Source organism: Cnephaeus nilssonii, assembly GCF_951640355.1.
Source record: "Cnephaeus nilssonii genome assembly, chromosome: 5".
Lineage (NCBI taxonomy): Eukaryota > Metazoa > Chordata > Mammalia > Chiroptera > Vespertilionidae > Cnephaeus > Cnephaeus nilssonii.
In genome coordinates this window covers 23,541,688-23,562,834 of record NC_137076.1, presented here as the reverse complement: position 1 = coordinate 23,562,834, position 21,147 = coordinate 23,541,688, and the positions used below count along the sequence as shown (strand labels likewise).

The 21,147-nt window shown below is 41.1% G+C and overlaps 1 protein-coding gene across 1 annotated transcript in view; it reads right to left on the bottom strand.

Annotated features, from left to right (window-relative positions):
* The window catches only part of LOC307100543 (adhesion G protein-coupled receptor E2-like), a gene marked incomplete at its 3' end in the record, with an annotated part of 72,396 nt that overhangs the window by 24,954 nt on the left and 26,295 nt on the right, over nucleotides 1-21,147 (bottom strand). Inside the window, exons 11-17 of the mRNA XM_079773010.1 lie at nucleotides 20,813-20,992; nucleotides 13,816-14,013; nucleotides 13,069-13,304; nucleotides 12,803-12,869; nucleotides 12,428-12,519; nucleotides 11,431-11,599; nucleotides 11,235-11,345 (exon numbers count right to left, since the gene is read on the bottom strand). Coding sequence (XP_079629136.1) covers nucleotides 11,235-11,345; nucleotides 11,431-11,599; nucleotides 12,428-12,519; nucleotides 12,803-12,869; nucleotides 13,069-13,304; nucleotides 13,816-14,013; nucleotides 20,813-20,992 — 1,053 coding nt within the window. The remainder of the gene's footprint in view (nucleotides 1-11,234; nucleotides 11,346-11,430; nucleotides 11,600-12,427; nucleotides 12,520-12,802; nucleotides 12,870-13,068; nucleotides 13,305-13,815; nucleotides 14,014-20,812; nucleotides 20,993-21,147) is intronic.

Sequence of the window (21,147 nt, the reverse complement as noted above, 5' to 3'; positions counted from 1 at the left end):
CACGTGCTTAGATATTGGAAAAACATGAGGGAAATGTGCCTGATGAGCTGTAAATATCCCCCCTGTGCAGTCCTCAGCCTATACAACCCTTGGGGACAGGGAATGGCTGTTGCTTTTGATTCCAAAGCTGGCTCAGGAACTGATGCTTCACTCTTTCCTGCAGTCTTGTGTGGGGCAGAGCTTCAGTTTCCATCATCAACCATCCAGGGAGCAATTCAGTCTTCCACACAGAGACCTTCCTCTCAGAGACCCCATGAGTCTGGGAGGCCAGTAGGTACATCAGGAGAGGGTCAGAGAGGATGGAACCTGTCAACTTTTACCTGAGTCACCTGCGAGCACAAACAGCCTAGCCCACAGACAAGAGATCACTCTGTCTGCCTTCTTGGTTAAGTGACAATCTGTAATTTATTGAACACATTAAGAAAGATGTGTTTATTTGATTCTGCACTACAAGGGCCATAATGGGTATGCATATACAGTTGAATGAGACTGTAGAATGAGTGAGATGCATAAAGTAATTGCAGTAAAATGAAAATGTATTTGAGATTCATTTTTCAGGGAGGAAGTAATAGGGTATTAGGTGGGAAGAACAGTGCAGTGGACAGGGAGTGTTTGCATTAAATTTCAATGATGTTGTGTATTTGAGCATGTTTATTGATAAAATCCTCACCAGTGGAGGTAGATGGCACCTTGCAGAGCAGTTCCTGAGACATTATTGCCGTATCTTTCTTCATTATGGGTATTCATATAAGAAAATATTATTTAACTAGAGGCCCAGTGCATGATTAAATCATGCACGTTTAGGGTCCCCTACACGCTTTCGCTTTCCATCGCGGGGGAGCTGGGTGCCTGTCCGCTGGTGCATCAGGCCTTTCAGAAGCCTCCGGGGCGGCGGAGGCTTCTGAAAGGCCTGGTGCCGGAGTGGACAGGCACCCAGCTCCCCTGCTTTTGATGGTCCGTGGCGGGACGTGAGCTTGCTGCCCCAGAGGCTCCTTCTGTACTGCAGCTCGCCGGCCCAATCAACCACCCCGGCCCAATCGGCCCCCCCGGCCACCCCGAGTCCCGCTCCCCCGTGCCTCCTGGCCAATCGTAGGCATAGCGAAGGTACAGTAAATTTGCATATTTGTCTATTATTAGGTAGGATAAGGTTAAAGAGGAATACTAAATAGTGTTACTTTGAGTTATTTTATTATTGGCAAGGATGCGTATATTTTTGGATTGGTTATCCTTTCTTTTCTTTATTTTAACAATTAGTAGGAATTCCTATTCCACACTCAGCCCCCCCCCCCCCCCCCCCCGTGGTCATGCGTTCTCTATTTTTAATGAGAAATTCTGTCATGTTCTTGTAGAATATAAATTGAGGACTGGCTGACTTCTAGGCAAAGATATAGGGTGCTGAGAAAAAAGTCACTATCGTTATGTAGATGGAGAAATAGAGGTCACCCATTGTACCTTAACTCTTAATGCCACAGAGGCAGCACAGTCAGTTTACATTTATGCAGTGAGGCCTTCACTGTACCAGCTGAAAATCTGGTTAAAATTTATTTTCTACTTTACGTGTGTTTTTAACATAAAATTCCCATACCCAAGGGACCTAATGAATGAAGAGGCTTAAACTCAGTTTCCTCAGACGAATTTTATTGAATAAATGTCTCTATTAGAATCCTATAGCTGCTGTAAGTATTCCCATACTAGTTGTTTAAAACAAACAAATGTATACTCTTCCAGTGTGGAGGTCAGAAGCTTGAAATGAGTCTCACTGACTAATATCTAGAGGTGTGCAGGCTGGGGTCCTCCTAGAACAGCACTTCTCAACCTGTGGGTCGCAACCCCTTTGGGGGTCGAATGACCCTTTCACAGGGGTCACCTAAGACCACCGGAAAACACAGATATTTACATTATGATTCATAACAGTAGCAAAATTACAGTTATGAAGTAGCAACGAAAATAATTTTATGGTTGAGGGTCACCACAATATGAGGAACCGTATTAAAGGGTCGCGGCATTAGGAAGGTTGAGAACCACTGTTCTAGAGGCTCAGGGGAGGATCTGTTTCTTTCTAATGCCTGTTATTGTTGCTGGCCGCCTGCATCCCTTGGCTCATGTTCTTTCTTCCATCTTCAAAGCCAGTTGTGTAGCATTTTCAAAATGTCTCTGAGACCAACTCCATTTTCTCTCTCTTTAATGTTAACAGAACCATACAGCTAGGCCTTATCAATTGGTTTTGACATTTGTCATGAAATCTACTTTGCAAGAAGACTCTAGACCTATACTCAGAGCAGTGGTGACAGTCTGCATGGAGAGCAGGAGCTTGCACCAGAAAGTTAGACAACACACTGCTTCCTTTATTGATAAAATCTTGCTATGGAATAAATGTCAGTTGAACTAAAGCTAAGTGATGTTAATTTACAGTCTATCCCAATGTTCTTTTTTCCTCAAGGGCCAACAACAGTTCATGCACCATATTTTGAGTAATGCTGCCATGGACTCTGAGTGCCTTGATGGCAATGAACTGCTATATTCATTTTTGTGTAATTGGTAGCCAAGGCACATGGACATAGCAATGTGTATCACACAGGAAAGGCTGGAGCAGGCAGAAATTTGGAAAGAAAAATTAAGATAAGGAGAAGTGGGCAGTGGTGATTCTCAACACCCGGCATGTTGACTTGCTTCAAAGATGATGCATGGGTGGATGGATGGATGGATGGATGGATGGAACAAGCCATGATTAAACTTATTTGTGACTGAGTCATGTTGTTCTAAAGAACAGGATAAGAGAAAAAGATGGCAAAGAAATTGTTAGTACTCTAGATGTGTGCCTCAATTATTAATTCTTTGCATACACCTTCATATTTTTGCCATTTCCATATGCTATGCACACTAAGATGTTCTCAATTCAGGTACCTACTGCTTAATGTCATTTATTCCTAAAAAGCAGATGCACACAAAACTGTTCATTTTGACTCTATAGTCCATTATTTTAAATGAGAAGGATTGTATTATATATCTTCACCAATTTCCTGAAATATAGACAAAACTAATTAAAGATTTATGTGTTAGTAATAAAATATCGTGTTAAGATATAAAATACTTAAAACATTGCTTCCTATTGACTGCCAAATGAACATAGTTGTCAATAGTTGTTTGGTAAGAAGGCATATTTCTACTCCATTGTTTACATTTCCAAGGTTTTCTTTTTACTCCCTCAACTTTTGGAGGACTGACTAATTGTAGAAAAGAACCTTTGCTTTTCTCAAAATGTAGAAAGTCCAGAGGAAACAAATTCAGAAGGAGTACACAATAGTAAGGAATGACTGACATTGAGTGTGATGTTTTGATGACCTCTCTTAGCACCAACAATATTTGAGACACACACTTTCCTTTGTTGTCACTTGGGGCACTTTTTCTATACGTTGTTTTTATTTGAAATCATGTATTTAGCTCAAGGTATAAACTTTTCCTGTGTAATCATGAACCAGGAAATGTTATATTGAGAGATATAGAAAGTTTAATCATTATCACGAGAAACCTCATTCTACTGGGAAAAATTTAACCAGGGAGGCAGTCAATGGAATATACCCATATTTTTCTTTTCTTATTTATTTATTTAATATTGAGGTAGCATTGGTTAAAAACATTATATGTTATAATGTTAACATAATATGTAATTTGACATAATTCAGCAATTTTTCTTCTGAGTATCTGAGGGATATAAAAAAACCCAATTCAAAATATATACATATACCCTTATGTTCATTGTAGCACTATTTACAATAGCCAAGATATGTAAACAACCTATGTGTCCATTGATGGATGAATCACAAAGAAGTGGTACATATATACAATGGAATACTACTCAGTCATAAAGAAGATTAAATATTGACATGTGCAACAACATCAATCAGGAGAGTACTATGTTAAGTGAAATAAGTCAAGAGAGAAAAGGACAAAAAGCATAAGATTCCACCCGTTTTTCTTTCGTTACCCACTTTTAGTTTTCTTAGAATTGACTTAATTTCTTCTTTTATGCTGTCAATCCATCACCTTTTACCTGGGAAAGAGATACAACTAAAATGGTGGGAATGGCTAAAAAGAAATAAACAATAATAATTAAAACATCAAGTCTTTTCTTAGTTTTTCTAAATTTTTCACTTGAAAAATTTTAGACCTATGGAAATTTGAGGAACATCCATGTACCTTTAACCAGTTATTCTTTTGCCACATTGATTTATCTCTTTGTGCACACATAAACACACACTTTCACTTAATATCAAATTTACAAACTTACATAATATATGAAATTCACATAGCATAAATTAAATCATTTTAAGGTGTACAATTTATTGGCATTTAGTACATTTGTGATATGCATTCATCCTTCTATCTAGTTCTAAAACATTTTTATCACCTCGTAGAAGACTCTATGCTCATTAGGTAGTCATTTCCCATTATCCTCTTCCAATCCTGGCAACCACTAACCTAGTGTCTGTCTCCACAAATTTACCTATACTGGATATTTCATATAAATAGAATTGTCCAATATATAACCATTGTGTCTGAATTCTTTACTTACCATGTTTTAGAGGTTCATCCATGTTATAGCATTGTTATCGGCTGAATTATATCCCCTCAAAATTCATATTTTGAAATTCTAATTCCCAGGACCTCAGAATATGACTATACTTAGACAAAGCATTTTTACATTGTTTTATGCTTTTGTTGTTGCTAATCCTCACCCAGGGATATTTTTCCATTGATTTTTAGGAGGATTGGAAGAGAGAGGGAAAGACAAAGAGAAACATAGATGTGAGATATGAGAAAAACACATCGATTTCATGTCTTTGATGGGAATCGAACCCGAAACTTTTGGTCCACAGGTGACACTCTATCCACTGAGCCAAACCAACTTGGACAGACAAAGGGTTTTAAAAAGAGATTATTAAGTTAAAATAAGGACATTAAGGTGAGCTCTAACCCAATATGACTTGTGTCCTTACTTAAAGAAGGGAGATTAGGGGTAATGTCAGCAAGATGGCAGAATAGGAAGCTCCAGACTTCCTTCCCCTCATGGACACATCAATTCAACAACAATACATAAATCCATTTCCTTTGTGAAAAATCCAGAGATCACTTGAGAGGCTCCTGCACCCCAATTGAGTATGACACCTGCTGCATTGAAGCCAGTAGGAAAATTCATGGCACCATCTTGCCACAGGAGATGACTGACTTATATTGCCAGCATTCTAACATTTTGAGGGGCTGCCTGAGGGACTGGGTTTTGTCATGCCTGAGAATGAGCACTAATGGGAAGGTGCCACAAGTTGGGAGGCACTGAGAACAAAGGGGATGGATTGGACCAGCACACACTCTCTGCCCATTGGTCTTTCCCCACTTTAGCACAGAGCAAATGAAGAACAAATGGTGCAGCCTCTGTAGAAAACAGTATGGAGTTTCCTCAAAACATTAAAAATGGGCCCTGGCCAGTGTGGCTCAGTTGGTTGAAGTATTGTCCCAGACACTGAAAGGTTGTGGTGTTTTATTTCTGGTTAAGGCACATACCTGGGTTGTGGGTTCGATCCCCAGTCAGGGAGAGTATGCGAGGCAGCCATTTGGTGTTTCTCCCTCACATTCCCACCCGCCTCTGTCTTCCTCTCCCTTTCTCTAAGCATGTCCTTGGATGAGTATTAGGAAAACATTTAAAAAATTAAAAATGGAACTACCATATGACCCAGAGATTCCACTTCTGGGAATATACCTGAAGAAACCCGAACACTAATTCAAAAGAATATGTGCACCCCTATGTTCATTGCAGCATTATTTACAAAAGTTAAGATTTGGCAGGAGCCTAAGTGTAGGTCCATAGATGTTGAGTGGATAAAAAAGCTGTTGGTACATTTACACAATGGAATACTATGTGGCTATAAAAAAGGAAATCTTATCCTTTATGACAGCATGGATGGACCTGGAGATTATTATGCAAAGTGAAATAAGAAGACAAATACCATATGATTTCACTTATATATGGAATCTAATGAACAAAGTAATGTAGCAAAATAGAAATAGAAGCATAGATATTTAGGACAGATTGGCAACTGTCAGATGGGAAGGGTTTTGGGGAGCTGGGTGAAAAAAGGTGAAGGGATTAAGCAAAAATATATACATATGACATATAAACATGGACAAAACTATGGTGATAGCAGAGGGAAAGGTGGGTGGGGAAAGGTGGAGGTGGGCAAAGGGGGGATAAATGGATGTAAAGAGAATTTGCTTTGGGCAGTGAGCACACGATGAAGTGTGCAGATGATGTTTTATTGAGTTGCACACTTGAAACCTGTCTGTTTTTTTAAACCAATATCACCCAAAAATCAACAAGAAAGAAGTTTATGAATACTGTACTTTAGGAAATTATTCAGAACTGAACACAAGAGAAAGTACATGTAACAGGTTTAACACAGGAGTAGCATGATTTCATTTGTGTTTTGAAAGGATCCCTCTGACTTCTGTGTATAGAGGCATTGGAAGGTGACAAGAGTAGGAAGGGGTAGTCAGTCAGAAGGGTATTGCAGTGGTTCATATTTGAAGATGGCAGCCTGGCTCAGGAGGGGGTGATGGAGACCGAGCCATCTGGGCACAAGGATAAACAAGATTGATAAAACTCTAGTCAGCCTCACCAAGAAGCAAAGAGAGAGGGCCCAAATAAACAAAATCAGAAATGAAAAAGGTGAAATAACAACAGACTCCACAGAAATATGAAGAATCATAAAAAAATACTATGAGCAACTCTACTCCAACAAACTGGTCAACCTAGAGGAAATGGACATATTCCTAGAAAAATATGACCTTCCAAAACTCAACCAGGAGGAATAAAAAAATCTGAATAGGCCCATAACTATGGAAGAAATTGAAGCAGTAATCAAAAAACTTCTAACAAACAAAAGCCCTGGACCAGATGGCTTCACAGGGGAGTTTTATCAAACATTCAAAGAGGAAATAAAACCTATCTTACTCAGACTATTCCAAAAAAATTCAAGAGGTAGGAACACTTCCAAGCTCTTTCTATGAAGCTAGCATCACCCTAATCCCAAAACTAGATAAAGACAATACAAATAAAAAGAATAACAGGCCAATATCCCTCATGAACATAGACTCCAAAATCCTCAACAAATTCTAGCAAATTGAATCCAGCATTACATTAGAAGGATCATACACCATGACCAAGTGGGATTTATTCTGGGGATGCAAGGATGGGACAATATCTGCAAATCAATAAATGTGTTAATAAATAAATAAATAAACTTAGAGATAAATAAATAAACTTAGAGATAAAAATAATATAATCATATCCATTGATGCAGAAAAATCATTTGACAAAATCCAACACCCTTTCTTGATAAAAACTCTCAGCAAGGCAGGAATAGATGGATCATACCTCAACATAATAAAAGCCATATATGACAAACCCACTCAATGGGAAAAAACTAAACCTATTTTCCCTAAGAACAGGAAGAAGACAGGAATGCCCACTCTCACCACTTCTGTTAAACATAGTATTGGAAGTACTAGCCATTGCGATCAGACAAGAAGAAATAAAAGGCATCCAATTGGAAAAGAAGAAGTAAAATTGTCCTTATTCACAGATGACATGATATTGTACATAGAAAAAACCCAAAGACTCCATCAAAAAACTACTACACTTAATAAATGAATTTGGCAGTGTAGCAAGGTACAAAATTAACACCCAGAAGTCTATGGCTTTTCTATACACCAATAATGAACTCACAGAGAGAAATTAAAAAAGTAATCTCATTTACCATTGCAACAAAAAAAATTAAGATACCTAGGAATAAACTTAACCAAAGAGACAAAGGACCTGTACTCAGAAAATTTCAGGATGCTAAAAAAAAGAGATAGAGGAAGACATGAACAAATGGAAGAATATACCATGTTCATGGATGAGTAGAATCAACATCATTAAAACATCCATACTACCCAAAGCAATGTTTAAGTTTAATGCAATCCCCATTAAAATACCAATGGCATATGTCAAAGACATAGAACAAATTCTTCAAAAATTCATCTGGAATAAAAAAAGACCCTAAATAGCTGAAGCAATCTTGAGAAAGAAGAACAATGTTTGAGGGATCACAATACAAGCTATACTACAAAGCAACTGCTCTCAAAACTGCCTGGTACTGGCACAAGAACAGACATATAGACCAGTGGACAGAATAGAGAACCCAGAAATTGACACAAGCCATTATGCTCAATTAATATTTGACAAAGGAGGCAAGAGCATACAATGGAGACAAGACAGTCTCTTCAATAAATGGTGTTGGGAAAACTGGAGAGATACTTGCAAAAAAATGAAACTGGACCACCAACTTACACCATACACAAAAACAAACTCAAAATGGATAAAGGACTTAAATGTAAGATGGGAAACCATAAATATCTTTGAAGAAGCCATAGGCAGCAAAATAGCAGACATTTGTCATAGCAATGTCTTTACTGATACAGCTCCTAGGGTAATGGAAAGTAAAGAGAAAATAAACAAATGGGACTACATCAAAATAAAAAGCTTCTGCACAGAAAAATAAATGATCAACAAAACAACAAGAAAGCCCACTGCATGGGAGAACATATTTGCCAATGTTATCTCTGATAAAGGTTTAATCTCCAAAATTATAGGGAACTTATACAACGTAACAAAAGGAAGATAAACAATCCAATTAAAAATTGGCAAAGTACCTAAATAGACACTTTTCGAAAGAGGACATTCAGAAAGCCAAGAGACATATGAAAACACTAGAGGCCCAGTGCACAAAATTTGTGCGTGGGGGGAGGGGGTTCCCTCAGCCCAGCCTGCACATTCTCCAATCCAGGACCCCTCAGGGGATGTCCGACTGCCAGTTTTGGTCCTATCCCAGGGATCGGGCTGAAACCGGCAGTTGGACACCCCTCTCACAATTTGAAACCACTAGATCCTAACTGCTCAGCTGCCTGCCTGCCTGGTCGCCCCTCACTGCCCCCGCCTGCTGGCCTGATTGCCCCTCATTGCCCCCTGCCGGCCTGGTCGCCCCACACAGCCTGCTGTTTTGTTGTTACTGTGAGGGTGTTGTGACCAATTTGCATATTACTCTTTTATTAGTATAGATGCTCAAAGTCACTAATTATCCTAGAGATGCAAATCAAAACAACAATGAGGTACCATCTCACATCTGTCAGAATGGCTATCATCAACAAATCAACAAAGGACAAGTGCTGGAGAGGATGAGGAGAAAAAGGAACCCTCCTTCACTGATGGTGGGAATGCAGACTGGTGTAGCCACTGTGGAGAACAGTCTGGTTTTTCCTCAAAAAAAAAAAATGAAAATGAAACTGCCATTTGACCCAGAAATACCACTTCTAGGAATATAACCCAAGAAAACAGAAACACCAATCAGAAAGGATATATCCACCCCTATGTTCATTGCAGCACAATTTACAATAGTTAAGATTGCCTAAATGCCCATCAGCAGATGAATGGATTATAAAACTGTGGTACATTTACACAATGGAATATTATGCTGTTGTAAAAAGAAGGAATTCTTACCATTTGCAACAGCATGGATGGAACTGGAGAGCATTATGCTAAGTGAAATAAGCCAGTCAGTGAAAGATAAATACCACATGATCTCACTCATTTATGGAATATAAAGAACATTATAAACTGTTGAACAAAAATAGATAGAGGCAAAGAAGCATCGAACAGACTGTCAAACTACCGGGGGAAGGTAGGGGAGTGTTGCGGGGGGCGGGGGTGTGGGGTGTGGGGTGGGTGTAAGAGATCAAACGAAGGACTTGTATGCATGCATATAAGCACAACCAATAGACGCAAGACACTGGGGTCTGGGTGAGGGCAAGTGCTAGGCAGTAGGGGAGGCTGGGGGGAAGTCAATGGGGGAGGGAGGAGACAGGTGCACTACTATTTGTAATACCTTAAACAATTAAAAAAGAAAAAGAGGGCATACAGAAGACCAAGAGACACATGAAAACATGCTCAAAGTCACTAATTATCCAAGAGATGCAAATCAAAACAACAATGAGGTACCATCTCACACCTGTCAGAATGGCTATCATCAACAAATCAACAAATGACAAGTGCTGGCGAGGATGCTGAGAAAAAGGAACACTTGTGCACTACTGGTGGGAATGCAGACTGGAGCAGCCACTGTGGAGAACAGTATGGAGTTTCCTCAAAAAACTAAAAATGGCACTTCCATTTGACCCAGTGATCCCACTTCTAGAAATATATCCCAAGAAAACAGAAACACCAATCAGAAAGGATATATGCACCCCTATGTTCATAGCAGCACAATTTACGATAGCTAAAATTTGGAAACAGCCTAAGTGCCCATCAGCAGATGAGTGGATTAGAAAACTGTTATATCTACACAATGGACATCTACGCTGCTGTAAAAAGAAGGAATTCTTAACATTTGCATCAGCATGGATGGAACTAGAGAGCATTATGCTAAGTGAAATAAGCCAGTCAGAGAAAGATAAATATCACATGATCTCACTCATTTGTGGAATATAATGAACAACATAAACTGATGAACAAAAATAGAACCAGAGGCATAGAAGCATTGAACAGACTGTTCAACCTATGAGGGAAGGCGGGGGATGAGGGGGTAAAAGATCAACCAAAGGTCTTGTATGCATTCATATGAGTAAAACCAATAGACATGGATAGGAGGGGCATGAGGGCTTATGCTTGGCTGTGGGAATGTTGGGGGAGAGGTTAATGGGGGGGGGGGGTGTAAAAAGGAGACTCATGTAATACTTTAAGCAAAGAATTAAAAAAAAAAAGAAAATGAAATTTAAGACATATAATACTTCAAAATAATATCAATCAGGGAAAGGAGAAATATGTACATATCTGTATGGTTTAATGTACAAGGTCCATATTTATAAGCCTAAAATGATATTATATATTTTAAATACAACTAAGGATAATTTTTTTTTAAAAAGGGTGCTAATGTGTAAAAGTCAAGATGAACACAATTCCTTAGGAGTAAGAGCAACATATATATTTTCTAACTGAGACCATTGCTAATGGTTAAGGAATCAAAGAGTAAATTCAGTGGAGCCATCCTAGGGCTTCACCTGCTATATACCCAGGTCATCAGTATGTTGGGCATGAGGTACTCTTTCAGTTAGTGAAGTGCTCTGGGAGCAATGCATGACCTTACCACACTGTATTTAGGGACATCCGAGATGGCTCGGCTGGAGAGGGTGTATTGCTCAGACTCTGCTTTTGTTTTCCTGACCCTTTTCAACCATTTCCTGTATTGCTCCCGGACCTGCAGAGGCAAAGTGTGCTCTGAGTCAGCTCACTGAGAGCGGTAAGAATGGAAAGAGTTCTGAGTGGGAGGTGGACAGTGGTACCTGCTGGCTGAGGAGACAGTACACCAGGAAGATGAAGACGCCCTGCAGGCTGTTGATGATGGTGAAGAGATAGGCCATGGTGAGAGCAGCTGGACCCACCTGCAGGATTCCCAGACACCACGTGCAGCCCAAGATGAAGAGCTGAGATATCCCTTTAAATGTCAGCATCCTGAGTAGGAGGAGAAGAGAGGTCCATGGTGCACCCAGAGCAACAGAACCAAGGCCATTCTCATCTCCACCCAGTGAAAGCTCCTGCCTTCCCCTATAGGTGATGAGTTCACAGACAGAGTTGTGTTCAGCTTTGACCTTGACTGTCAATGATTCTCCACAATAGAAATGTTACTTCGGTCCAGGATGGCATTTTGATTGAACTGAGTAGGGTTGTGACACTTCATAATGTAAGTTTCAAAAAAAATTCTATAATGCTCCCTGGTGATGCCTAATTTTATTCAACCAACATTACTGAGTCTGTACAGTGCATCAGGCAGTGCTGGACCTGGGCATTAAAAGTAACAGAGGCAAGATTTCTATTTTCATAAAGGCCACAGGCTATTCCAATGACTACCACAACGGAATAATGACATGCAAAATGTAGAAAGGACACTGGAGAGGGGTGAGAAGGAGCCTGACCGAGAGTGGGTATGGAAGTGTAGACTGGGTTGTGGGAGGAGTCACAGATTTTTCTAAGGGCACACAGGTTCTTTGTACTTTTGTTGTAGGACTGCTGACAAAAGTCCAAAGAATGTTTATCAACCAATGTCAATTCCTCCTGTTGCTGAGGGAGTTCCAAGATGGGATTAGTGACAGAACATTGCGGCTGGAAAGTTAGCAGCCCACCACTGAATCCAAGCTGGCTGCCATTGGAAGACAGCTGCATCTCTTTACTCTGGGTTCCCTCAGAAGACCCCGGGAAGGGATGTCAGGTCTGCTGAGGCACATAGATATGCTCTTGGGACCATACATGTCTGTGGGGTTGTCACCCTCTTCTCCATTTTACCTTGTATTCTTGAGGGTGGACACATCACTGTTGAGCGAAGAGAGTTTGCTTTTCAAAATCCAGAGGGTCATCAGAAAGAAAGCTAGATTGACCTTCAGGAAAACACACAAGGTTTAGTGAATACAATTTTAGTTTGTTATCTCAAAATAAAAGATAGACATTAAGCCTGTCCAACAGAAATTCCACATTTACATACTTTTCATATTTAGTAACAGTGTTAGAGCTTTTAGTTTTAGGAGCAGTCTTAGAAAATCAAAGCAAATCCAAGACAACCCAGGGACATTTTTGCTCATGCCATCCTCCAGCCTCCTTATAATTTTGCTTTTCCAATGACCCTCAACTGAGCCTTAAGGATGCTCTGATGTCTTTACTCACAAAGAGGATGGCGCAGACTGGTCCAAGGAATCCCCATACAAATCCCTTTTCCTGGTGGAGCCAGCAGCTAAGAAAGAGAGAGAATTAAAAATGCATCGGTCCTTAGAAATGTAGAACAATTATTTAAATTCATTCATCAGCAAACATTGAGTGTCTCTGCTGTGATAGGCTCTTTGGTTGGCTCTGAAGATACCGTCGTGAAGAAAGTAGGCATGTTCTCCAATCCCACACATCTCACAGATAAAGGAATGAAAATTTGCCCTTACCGAGCAGGTGTTCCATAAAGGTGAGGCCTGGACGCTGCAGAAATGGCCACAATCACAGCTGGGACTCCGTAGCCCACAGGGAGCATGAACTTCTTCATGAACCTGCTCACGTTGGAGTAGTTGACCACCGTCAGGTTGCGTGCGGTGAGGAAGAGGTGCAGGCCCTCCAGCAGCATCCAGGTGAAGGAGGCCAGGTAGAGATAGTGTAAGGCACCCGCGATGATGGCGCACAGCACCTGGGGGAGGAGTGAGAGTCACCAGGTGGGATTGTCAGGGTGGAGCATGGACCCAGGACCTCTCCTATACCTTGCCATTTGGGAGAACTCTGGTATATATTGTCAAAAGAAGGTATGATTGCCATGGCCGGTTTGGCTCAGTGGATAGAGTGTCAGCCTGCGGACTGAAGGGTCCTGGGTTGGATTCTGGTCAAGGGCACCTGCTCGGGTTGCAGGCTTAATCCCCAGTTGGAGGCGTGCAGGAGGCAGCCAATCAATGATTCTTTCTCATCATTGATGTTTCTATCTCTCTCTCCCTCTCCCTTCTTCTCTGAAATCAATAAAAATATATTTAAAAAAGGAAAAACAAAAGAATGTATGATTTCTAGTTGGGTCAATGTGAAATTTGCTACTCACCCCTTTAACCTTCCCAGAACCCAAGGTCGTTTTATTAAAGTTTCCAATGCAGCATGGCCCCATGTACTCCTCATTCCATGGTCAGGGCATGCATCCTTTGGGACAGTGTCAGTACCTTGTTCTCAGTTCTGTCGATGGCCGTGAGGAAGAGCAGGTGGGCCAGGAAGAGGCAGAGCGAGAGCTGCAGGTGGAGTGAGGTGCTGGTGTTCTGGATGGCTTTGCACAGCAGGAAGGTGAGGGCCGCAAGGAGGAGGCACAGCAGAGAGAGGCTCAGCCCCACGTAGGTGATCACAGCCAGGGTGGGATCCTCCTCCTGGCACCCAGCAAAGAGGAGAGAGCAGTCACATTCTCCTAATCTGGGCTAATGATCCTTCTACCATTTTCAATTTTGGGCAGGGTACAACACAATTAGGAGTGGAGGAGCCAGGTAAATTTGTGATGTTTATGGACACTGTTAGAATTCTAGGGGGTCCTGAACTGACTAATTCAGACTCTGTACACATTGAGGGATAAGAGAGTCCTCATTCAGGACCAAGCCCTGGAAATCATTGGGTTAATTTTCCTTCATGACTAAGTTTATAGGTTATCATGTGACAGTCACAGAGGCACACAGCTCCATGTTGAGCACCACCCTCCATCCCCATGATGTGTGATAGAGTCTCTATCCGGAGACTCGATGTCCAGGGATCAACTCCCCAGCTTGGACTTACTCACCTCATCCCTGTGAAACCTATTCCTTACAGATTTAAATCCTTGGTTAAAGAAAGAAAAGCACTGATGATGGTGGTAGTTTGAAAGTAATATTTCCTGCATATTATTTACTTTTCATTTATTTATTCAGTTTTAAAAAATATTTTTATTGGTTTCAGGAGGAAGGGAGAGGGAGAGAGAGATAGAAACATCAATGATGAGAGAAAATCATTGATCAGCTGTCTCCTGCACGTCCCCTGCTGGGCATTCAGTCCACAACCCAGGCATGTGCTCTTGACCAGAATCAAACCTGGGACCCTTCAGTCCGCACGCTGATGCTCTATCCACTTAGCCAAACTGGCTAGGCTTCCTGCCTATTTTTAAAAGATTAAATATTTCCCTGCCTGATTTTTAAATCATCTTAAATCCATAATTATAAATTTCAAAAATTAATTTTAGTGTAAGTAGGCGAGAGAAGAAAGAGGGAGAGAGAGAGAAAAAAAGAAACATGAAAATGATAAAGAATATGGAGGTTAAATGTTCAAAGTTGGTGCATCTGATAAAGAGCAATACGGTATTATTTACACTATTTTTATTATTGCAATAAATCTGCAAGATTGACATTATTTTCTAAGTAAATGTTTGCAAATAAATAGCAAGCTCTCCAGGTGATTGACACGTACCAGGTTTTGAGCATCTTTGATGTAAGGAAATAAACTAATTCCTCTACCACATAAAGAGCTCCTAGATCCATAAGAAATGTGTCAACAGGCCAATAGAAAATGGACCAAAAGGTGAACAACTTGTTTCCAGAAACAGAAATATAGATCTCTTAAATGAAGATATTCCATTCCATTCAGAATGAAAGACATACAAATTTCCTAATATAACAATATATGTTATATTTATCTCTCGGATGGATAAAGAACCAAAACTTTGATAATGACCTTGTTGTGAGAGTGTGAGGAATCATACAGCTTCAGGTAATACTGGTAGGAGTGTTCACATGTGTGACCTCTATACGCTAAAATATGGAAATCTCTACCAATATAGGTTAGGGATAAAAGTAAACCCAGCTAAAGGTAATATTTTATTTTATGCTTTCACCTAAACAATTCACTCTTCTGCCTTTTTGTATATGCTTCTTGCCTTAAAACACAGTATTAAGGATGAAGAGATCCTGTTATGCAATACCCATATCTTTTTTTTTTTCTTTTTTAAGAGATGAGCAGTGCAATTTAGAGACATATCAGTATTCCATATTTGGAATAGGGAAGTATTTTCAATGTCCTTGACTATCATAAGTGTTGAGAAAAATGCTTGATTTTCTCATTTAAAAATACTGATGAAGATCACCACTTTCTTCATGTAACAGAAGTCAGGTTAAAACACTTAAGTATACTTTAGATCTTCTGTTTTGTAAGCATCACCTGAGGAAATACCACAAGAATGACATTGACATATTTAACAGATTTGGAGGTAAGTCTACCTGTGAATCTTGGAGCTGTGTCTTTAGGTGTCAGTGTGCATGCATGCAAGTGTGAGTCACCCTTAGCTTTGCAGAGGCCAAATAATTGGGGTGTTATCAAGTAGTTAGCACATTCTTATTTGAGTTCTTAAGTCACCAGGGGAAATAAACTTTTCACTGTACCATGAAAAAAATTTGACATAGTATGCATACTAACTAGATACTCAAACAGGAAAACTATACATTGTGTATAAATAATTATAACTTTATTTGTAGTAGGAAATGATCATGAAACAAAATTCCCACTATGAGAAGATTTGATATATAATTTACAGCACACGCATACAATGAAATGTGCTGGAAATGAAAAGAATGGAGTGTCTTTTTATCGATTGGAATAGAATAATCTTTCAGAGATAATAAATAAAAACACAAAATGCACAGCCGTGAAAAATAACACTATGTGAGTAAAAAAAGAGGGACAAAGAATAAACGCAAGTGACATCAGAGTAATGGCAGCATGAGAGAGGCCCTTGTCCTCTGCCTCTGAAATTTCAAGAAGTTAACCAACTATGATTCAACATACAAACCCCTGCTCAACACAGATGCATGCCTAAGAGACACGCACATTGAAACATCTAAAAGTAGGCAACCGGGAATAAATGGGGAGTGAGAAGGGAGGACCTGCCAATGCAGCCCCTGGCTGGCTGGGAGAGGGGAAAAGCTGGCGGTAGTAGGTGCTTCCTTTGGCCAGGAGGAACAGAGAGCTGCAGGGGCTGGGGGAGTCCTGGGAATGCAGCCCAGCCATGTGAGCTGTGAGGGAGTGTCTGAGTCAGTAGATGCCTGACAGAGCATATGGTTCTGCCATGTGGCTCCCCACTGTACAGCTGGTGGTGGTGTTTCATACAAAGAAACAAAACCACAGAGCCCTGACGCCACTTGGATTCCCAAAACTCACCTCCCTTTGCCCTTGGAGTTGGGTACAGGAGCATACTATCTGTAAACTAAGAGCTCTTGCAGGAAAACCGCCATTTCCCTCTGTGACATCCCAGGAGGGGTTACCATTATGGTAAGGGCAAAACAAACCCCATCCCCAAGCAGCATAACTGTACTGTCTTACAGAAGCTGCAGTGGTTCAAGACTGGGAGATCACAGAGGTAAAACAATCTTGCAATTCAGCACCATCTACTGGAAAATATTAGAGAGACCTCTTCAGAGATAAATGTGTAAGCAAAGGAGGACAGTAAATACCATGAACAAGGGAAGTAATGAGGATGACCAGAAAGAAAATGTAAAATCTCTAGAAAGCAAGCTGGAACACATGGAAATATCCTATATAATAAAAGCCCAGCAACCGAAATGATGGAATGAGCACAATGACCAGAGACCAGAACAACCGCAGCCTGCAAACTGCCAGCGGCCCCGTGCCCCGGCTGGACCCACCCCACAGCGGGGACCCCCACCCCGATTGGTGGCGTGGCTGGTCTGCAAATAGCTGGCGGCCCCTCGCCCCAGCCGGCCCCGCCCCCCAGATGTGGGGTGTGGCCGGCCTAGGGACCACACCCGCTCACGCGTTTTGTGCACCAGGCCTCTAGTGTGATATAAATGACAGAGATTTCAAGATTGCAGTTCTGAAAGTACTCAATGAGATGAGAGAAAATATAGACAGGCAATTTAATGTACTCAGAAAACAAATCAATGAACAAAATGAGTACTTTACCAAACAGACTGAAACTTTAAAAAAGAACCAATCAGAAATCCTAGAAATGAAGCATGCAATTAAAGAGATTAAGAGTGAACCACTGAGCATAGAAAACAGAGCCAACCAAATGGAGGAAAGAATTCATGATATTGAAGATAGGAATCTAGAAATGGTGCAGGGGGAGAAGAGAGAGACTTGAGCATAAAGAAAAATGAAAGAGCTCTATGAGAACTATCTGACTCAATCAGAAAAAGCAATATTAGAATTATAGGTATTCTGGAGGAGGAGGAGAGGAAGCATGGAATGGTGAGTCTACTCAAACAAATAGTGGATAAGAACTTTCCAAACCTATAGAATGAACTAGATCCTCGAATCAAAAAAGTAAACAAAATTCCTAGTTACCTCAATCCAAAGAGGCACTTGGTATTGAAGTGTCAAGGATTAACAACAAAGAAAAATTCTCAAAGCAGCCAGTGACCTACAAAGGAATACCCATCAGAATTTCATCTGAGCTCTCAACAGAAACTCTACAAGCCAGAAGAGAGTGGAACCAAATACTCAAACATCTGAAAGAGAAAAATTACCAGCCACGAATAATATATCCAGCAAAATTATCCTTTCAATATTTTATTTCTCATAAATGAACAAAATGAGTACTTTATGTTCCCAGACATATCAAAGATAAGGTTGTTTTTTTTTTGTGTGTGTGTTTTTTTTTTCATGAGAAAACCTCCATTGCAGGAAATACTCAAGAGGGTTATTCTATCTGAAACAAAGATCAAAAAGTCACAACTCTACGAGTAAGATCACCAAAAACTTACAGCATAAACAGGGATAATTTGTGACAACAAAACCATAAAGGAAAGGGGGCAAAGGACTGAACTGGCAAAGGAGAATGAAGATCAGATGCACTAAAAAAAAGGCTAGTGTATATAAGCAAAATTTTTTTTTATAAACCTAATGGTAACCACACACAAAAATCCCCAAACCAGGACACATAGTTAAAAAAAAAGAGGAAACAAAGGGAAGAAGTATGGAATATCACCAAACAAAAACAACAGACAGAAACAAAAAGGAAAAGAACCAATGGAGGCACAGAGCCACCAGAAAATAAAAGACAAATGGCTATAGAAAATCCTTATACATAGATAATTACCCTAAATGTAAATGGTCTGAATCCACCTGTAAAGAGGCACAGAGCAGCAGAATGGATAAAAAAACAAAAGCCAACCAAATGCTGCAAGAGACACATCTAAGCTGCAAAGACAAAGGTAGATTCAAAGAAAATGGGTGGAAAATGATTCTCCAAGCAAAAAACATCCAAAGAAAAGCAGGTATAGTCATACATATATCTGACAAAATAGATTTCAAAATAACAAAGATAGCAAGATACAAAGATAGCCACTTTAAAATGATAAAGGGTACACTACATCAAGAAAACATAACACTTCTTAATATATAAGCACCCAATCAAGGAGCACCGAAATATATAAAACAACTAATCATAGAATTAAAGGGAGAAATAGATAAACATAATCATAGTTCAGGACCTTAATACTCCATTGACAGCTCTAGACAGATCAACCAAACACAAGATCAATAAAGAAATATCAGCCTTAAATGAAACACTAGATCAAATGGATATAGTTGACATTTACAGAACTTTTCATCCCAAGACATGAGATTATACATTCTTCTACAGTGCTCATGGAACATTCTCAAGGACAGACCATATGTTGGGTCACAAAACTAGCATTAACAAATTCAAGAAGATTGAATTATACCAAGCATATTCTCTGACCACGATGCCTTAAAATTAGAAAGCAATTGCAAAGCCAGGCCAGCATGCCTCCATGGTTGAGTATCGACCTATGAACTAGGAGGTCAGGGTTGGATTCCCAGTTAGGACACATGCCTGGGTAGCAGGCTTGATTTCCAGTGGGAGCACACAGGAGATAGACGATCCATGAGTCTCTCTCTCTCTTATCATTTATGTTTCTATCTATCTCTCCCTTTTCCTTCCTCTCTGAAATCAATAATATATCCTATCTAATAAAAGAGTAATATGCAAATTGACCATCACTCCAACTCACAAGATGGCTGCCCCCATGTGGACACAAGATGGCCACCACAAGATGGCCAGCAGGGGAGGGTAATTGGGAGGGACCAGGCCTGCAAGGGAGGGCAGTTGGGGGCGATCAAGCCTGCAGGGGAGGGCAGTTAGGGGTGACCAGGCCGGCAGAGGAGGGAAGTTGGGGGTGACTGGGCCTGCAGGGAAGGGCATTTGGTGGGGACCCAGGCCTGCAGGGGAGAGCAGTTGGGGGGGACCAGGCCTGCAGGGGAGGGCAGTTAGGGGTGACCAGGTCTGCAGGGGAGGGCAGTTAGGGGTGACCAGGCCTACAGGGGAGAGCAGTTAGGGGCAAACAGGCTGGCAGGGAAGCAGTTAGGCATCAATCATGCTGGCAGGGGAGTGGTTAGGGGGTGATCAGGCTGGCAGGCAAAAGCGGTTAGGGGCAATCAGGAAGGCAGGCAGGTGAGCAGTTAGGAGCCAGCAGTCCTGGATTGTGAGAGAGATGTCCGACTGCCAGTTTAGGCCCAATCCTACCTGGGTTGGGCCTAAACTGGCAGTCGGACATCCCTCGAGGGGTCTCAGATTGAAGAGGGTGCAGGCTGGGCTGAGGGACACACAACCCATGCACGAATTTTGTGCACCGGGCCTCTCTCTATATATATCAACTGCAAAAAGGAAGTAAAGAAACCCACAAATATGTGGAAATTAAACAACGTACTGGAATCGAATCCGCAACCCTTCAGTGCATGGGATGATTGTCTAACCACTGAGAACATTGGCCAGGGCTGGAGAGTAGCTCGATGTGAGGGAGCTTCTGCTTCTGGCCTCCAGATAAGAGCATAGACACATTGTGAAAGGGCCTGAGAGAGGGCCACATAAGAAGGAATGCAGGTAGGCCCTAGTAGTTGAATGTGACCCCTGCTGCCAGCTAACAAAAGTGTAAAACCTCAGTCCTACAACCATAAGAAACTGAATTCTGCCAGCAACCAGAGGACAGAAATCCTCAGATGAGAGGCTTGTGTATGACCCTGACTGGACAATACAGCTGCACCATGTTTATTTGTTGACCTACATAAATTCCAGAATAATAAATTATGTTGTTGTTTTTTTAGGTGCAACATGCATGGGAATTTATTACATAACAATAGACATTGAACAAAGTCCCTTCTCAAGGCTCTCACCTGCACATCATAGTGGGCCATGAGGACGGCAAAGCTGCTGAGGTGGGTGCATTGGCAGGTGGTGCTGGCATCTCCGGTGCCCACCCTCCAGCAGCCTTTGGTGGACCAATGACCACTTCCATTCTGGCCAGGCTCCCAGAAGACACAGAACACCTTCTGTCTTGGCCCCGGGGTCACTAACTGTAGGAACAGGACAAGGTGTGAGTTGGTGGTTCTGGTGCTCAGAAATGCTGATCCAAATCCTGCTTGTGATGGGCTTTCCTGGGGAGAAGATGCACCCATGGGAGAGTCTCTGAACCCCAAGATTGTGTCCAGGACTCAGGTCTCTTGCACAC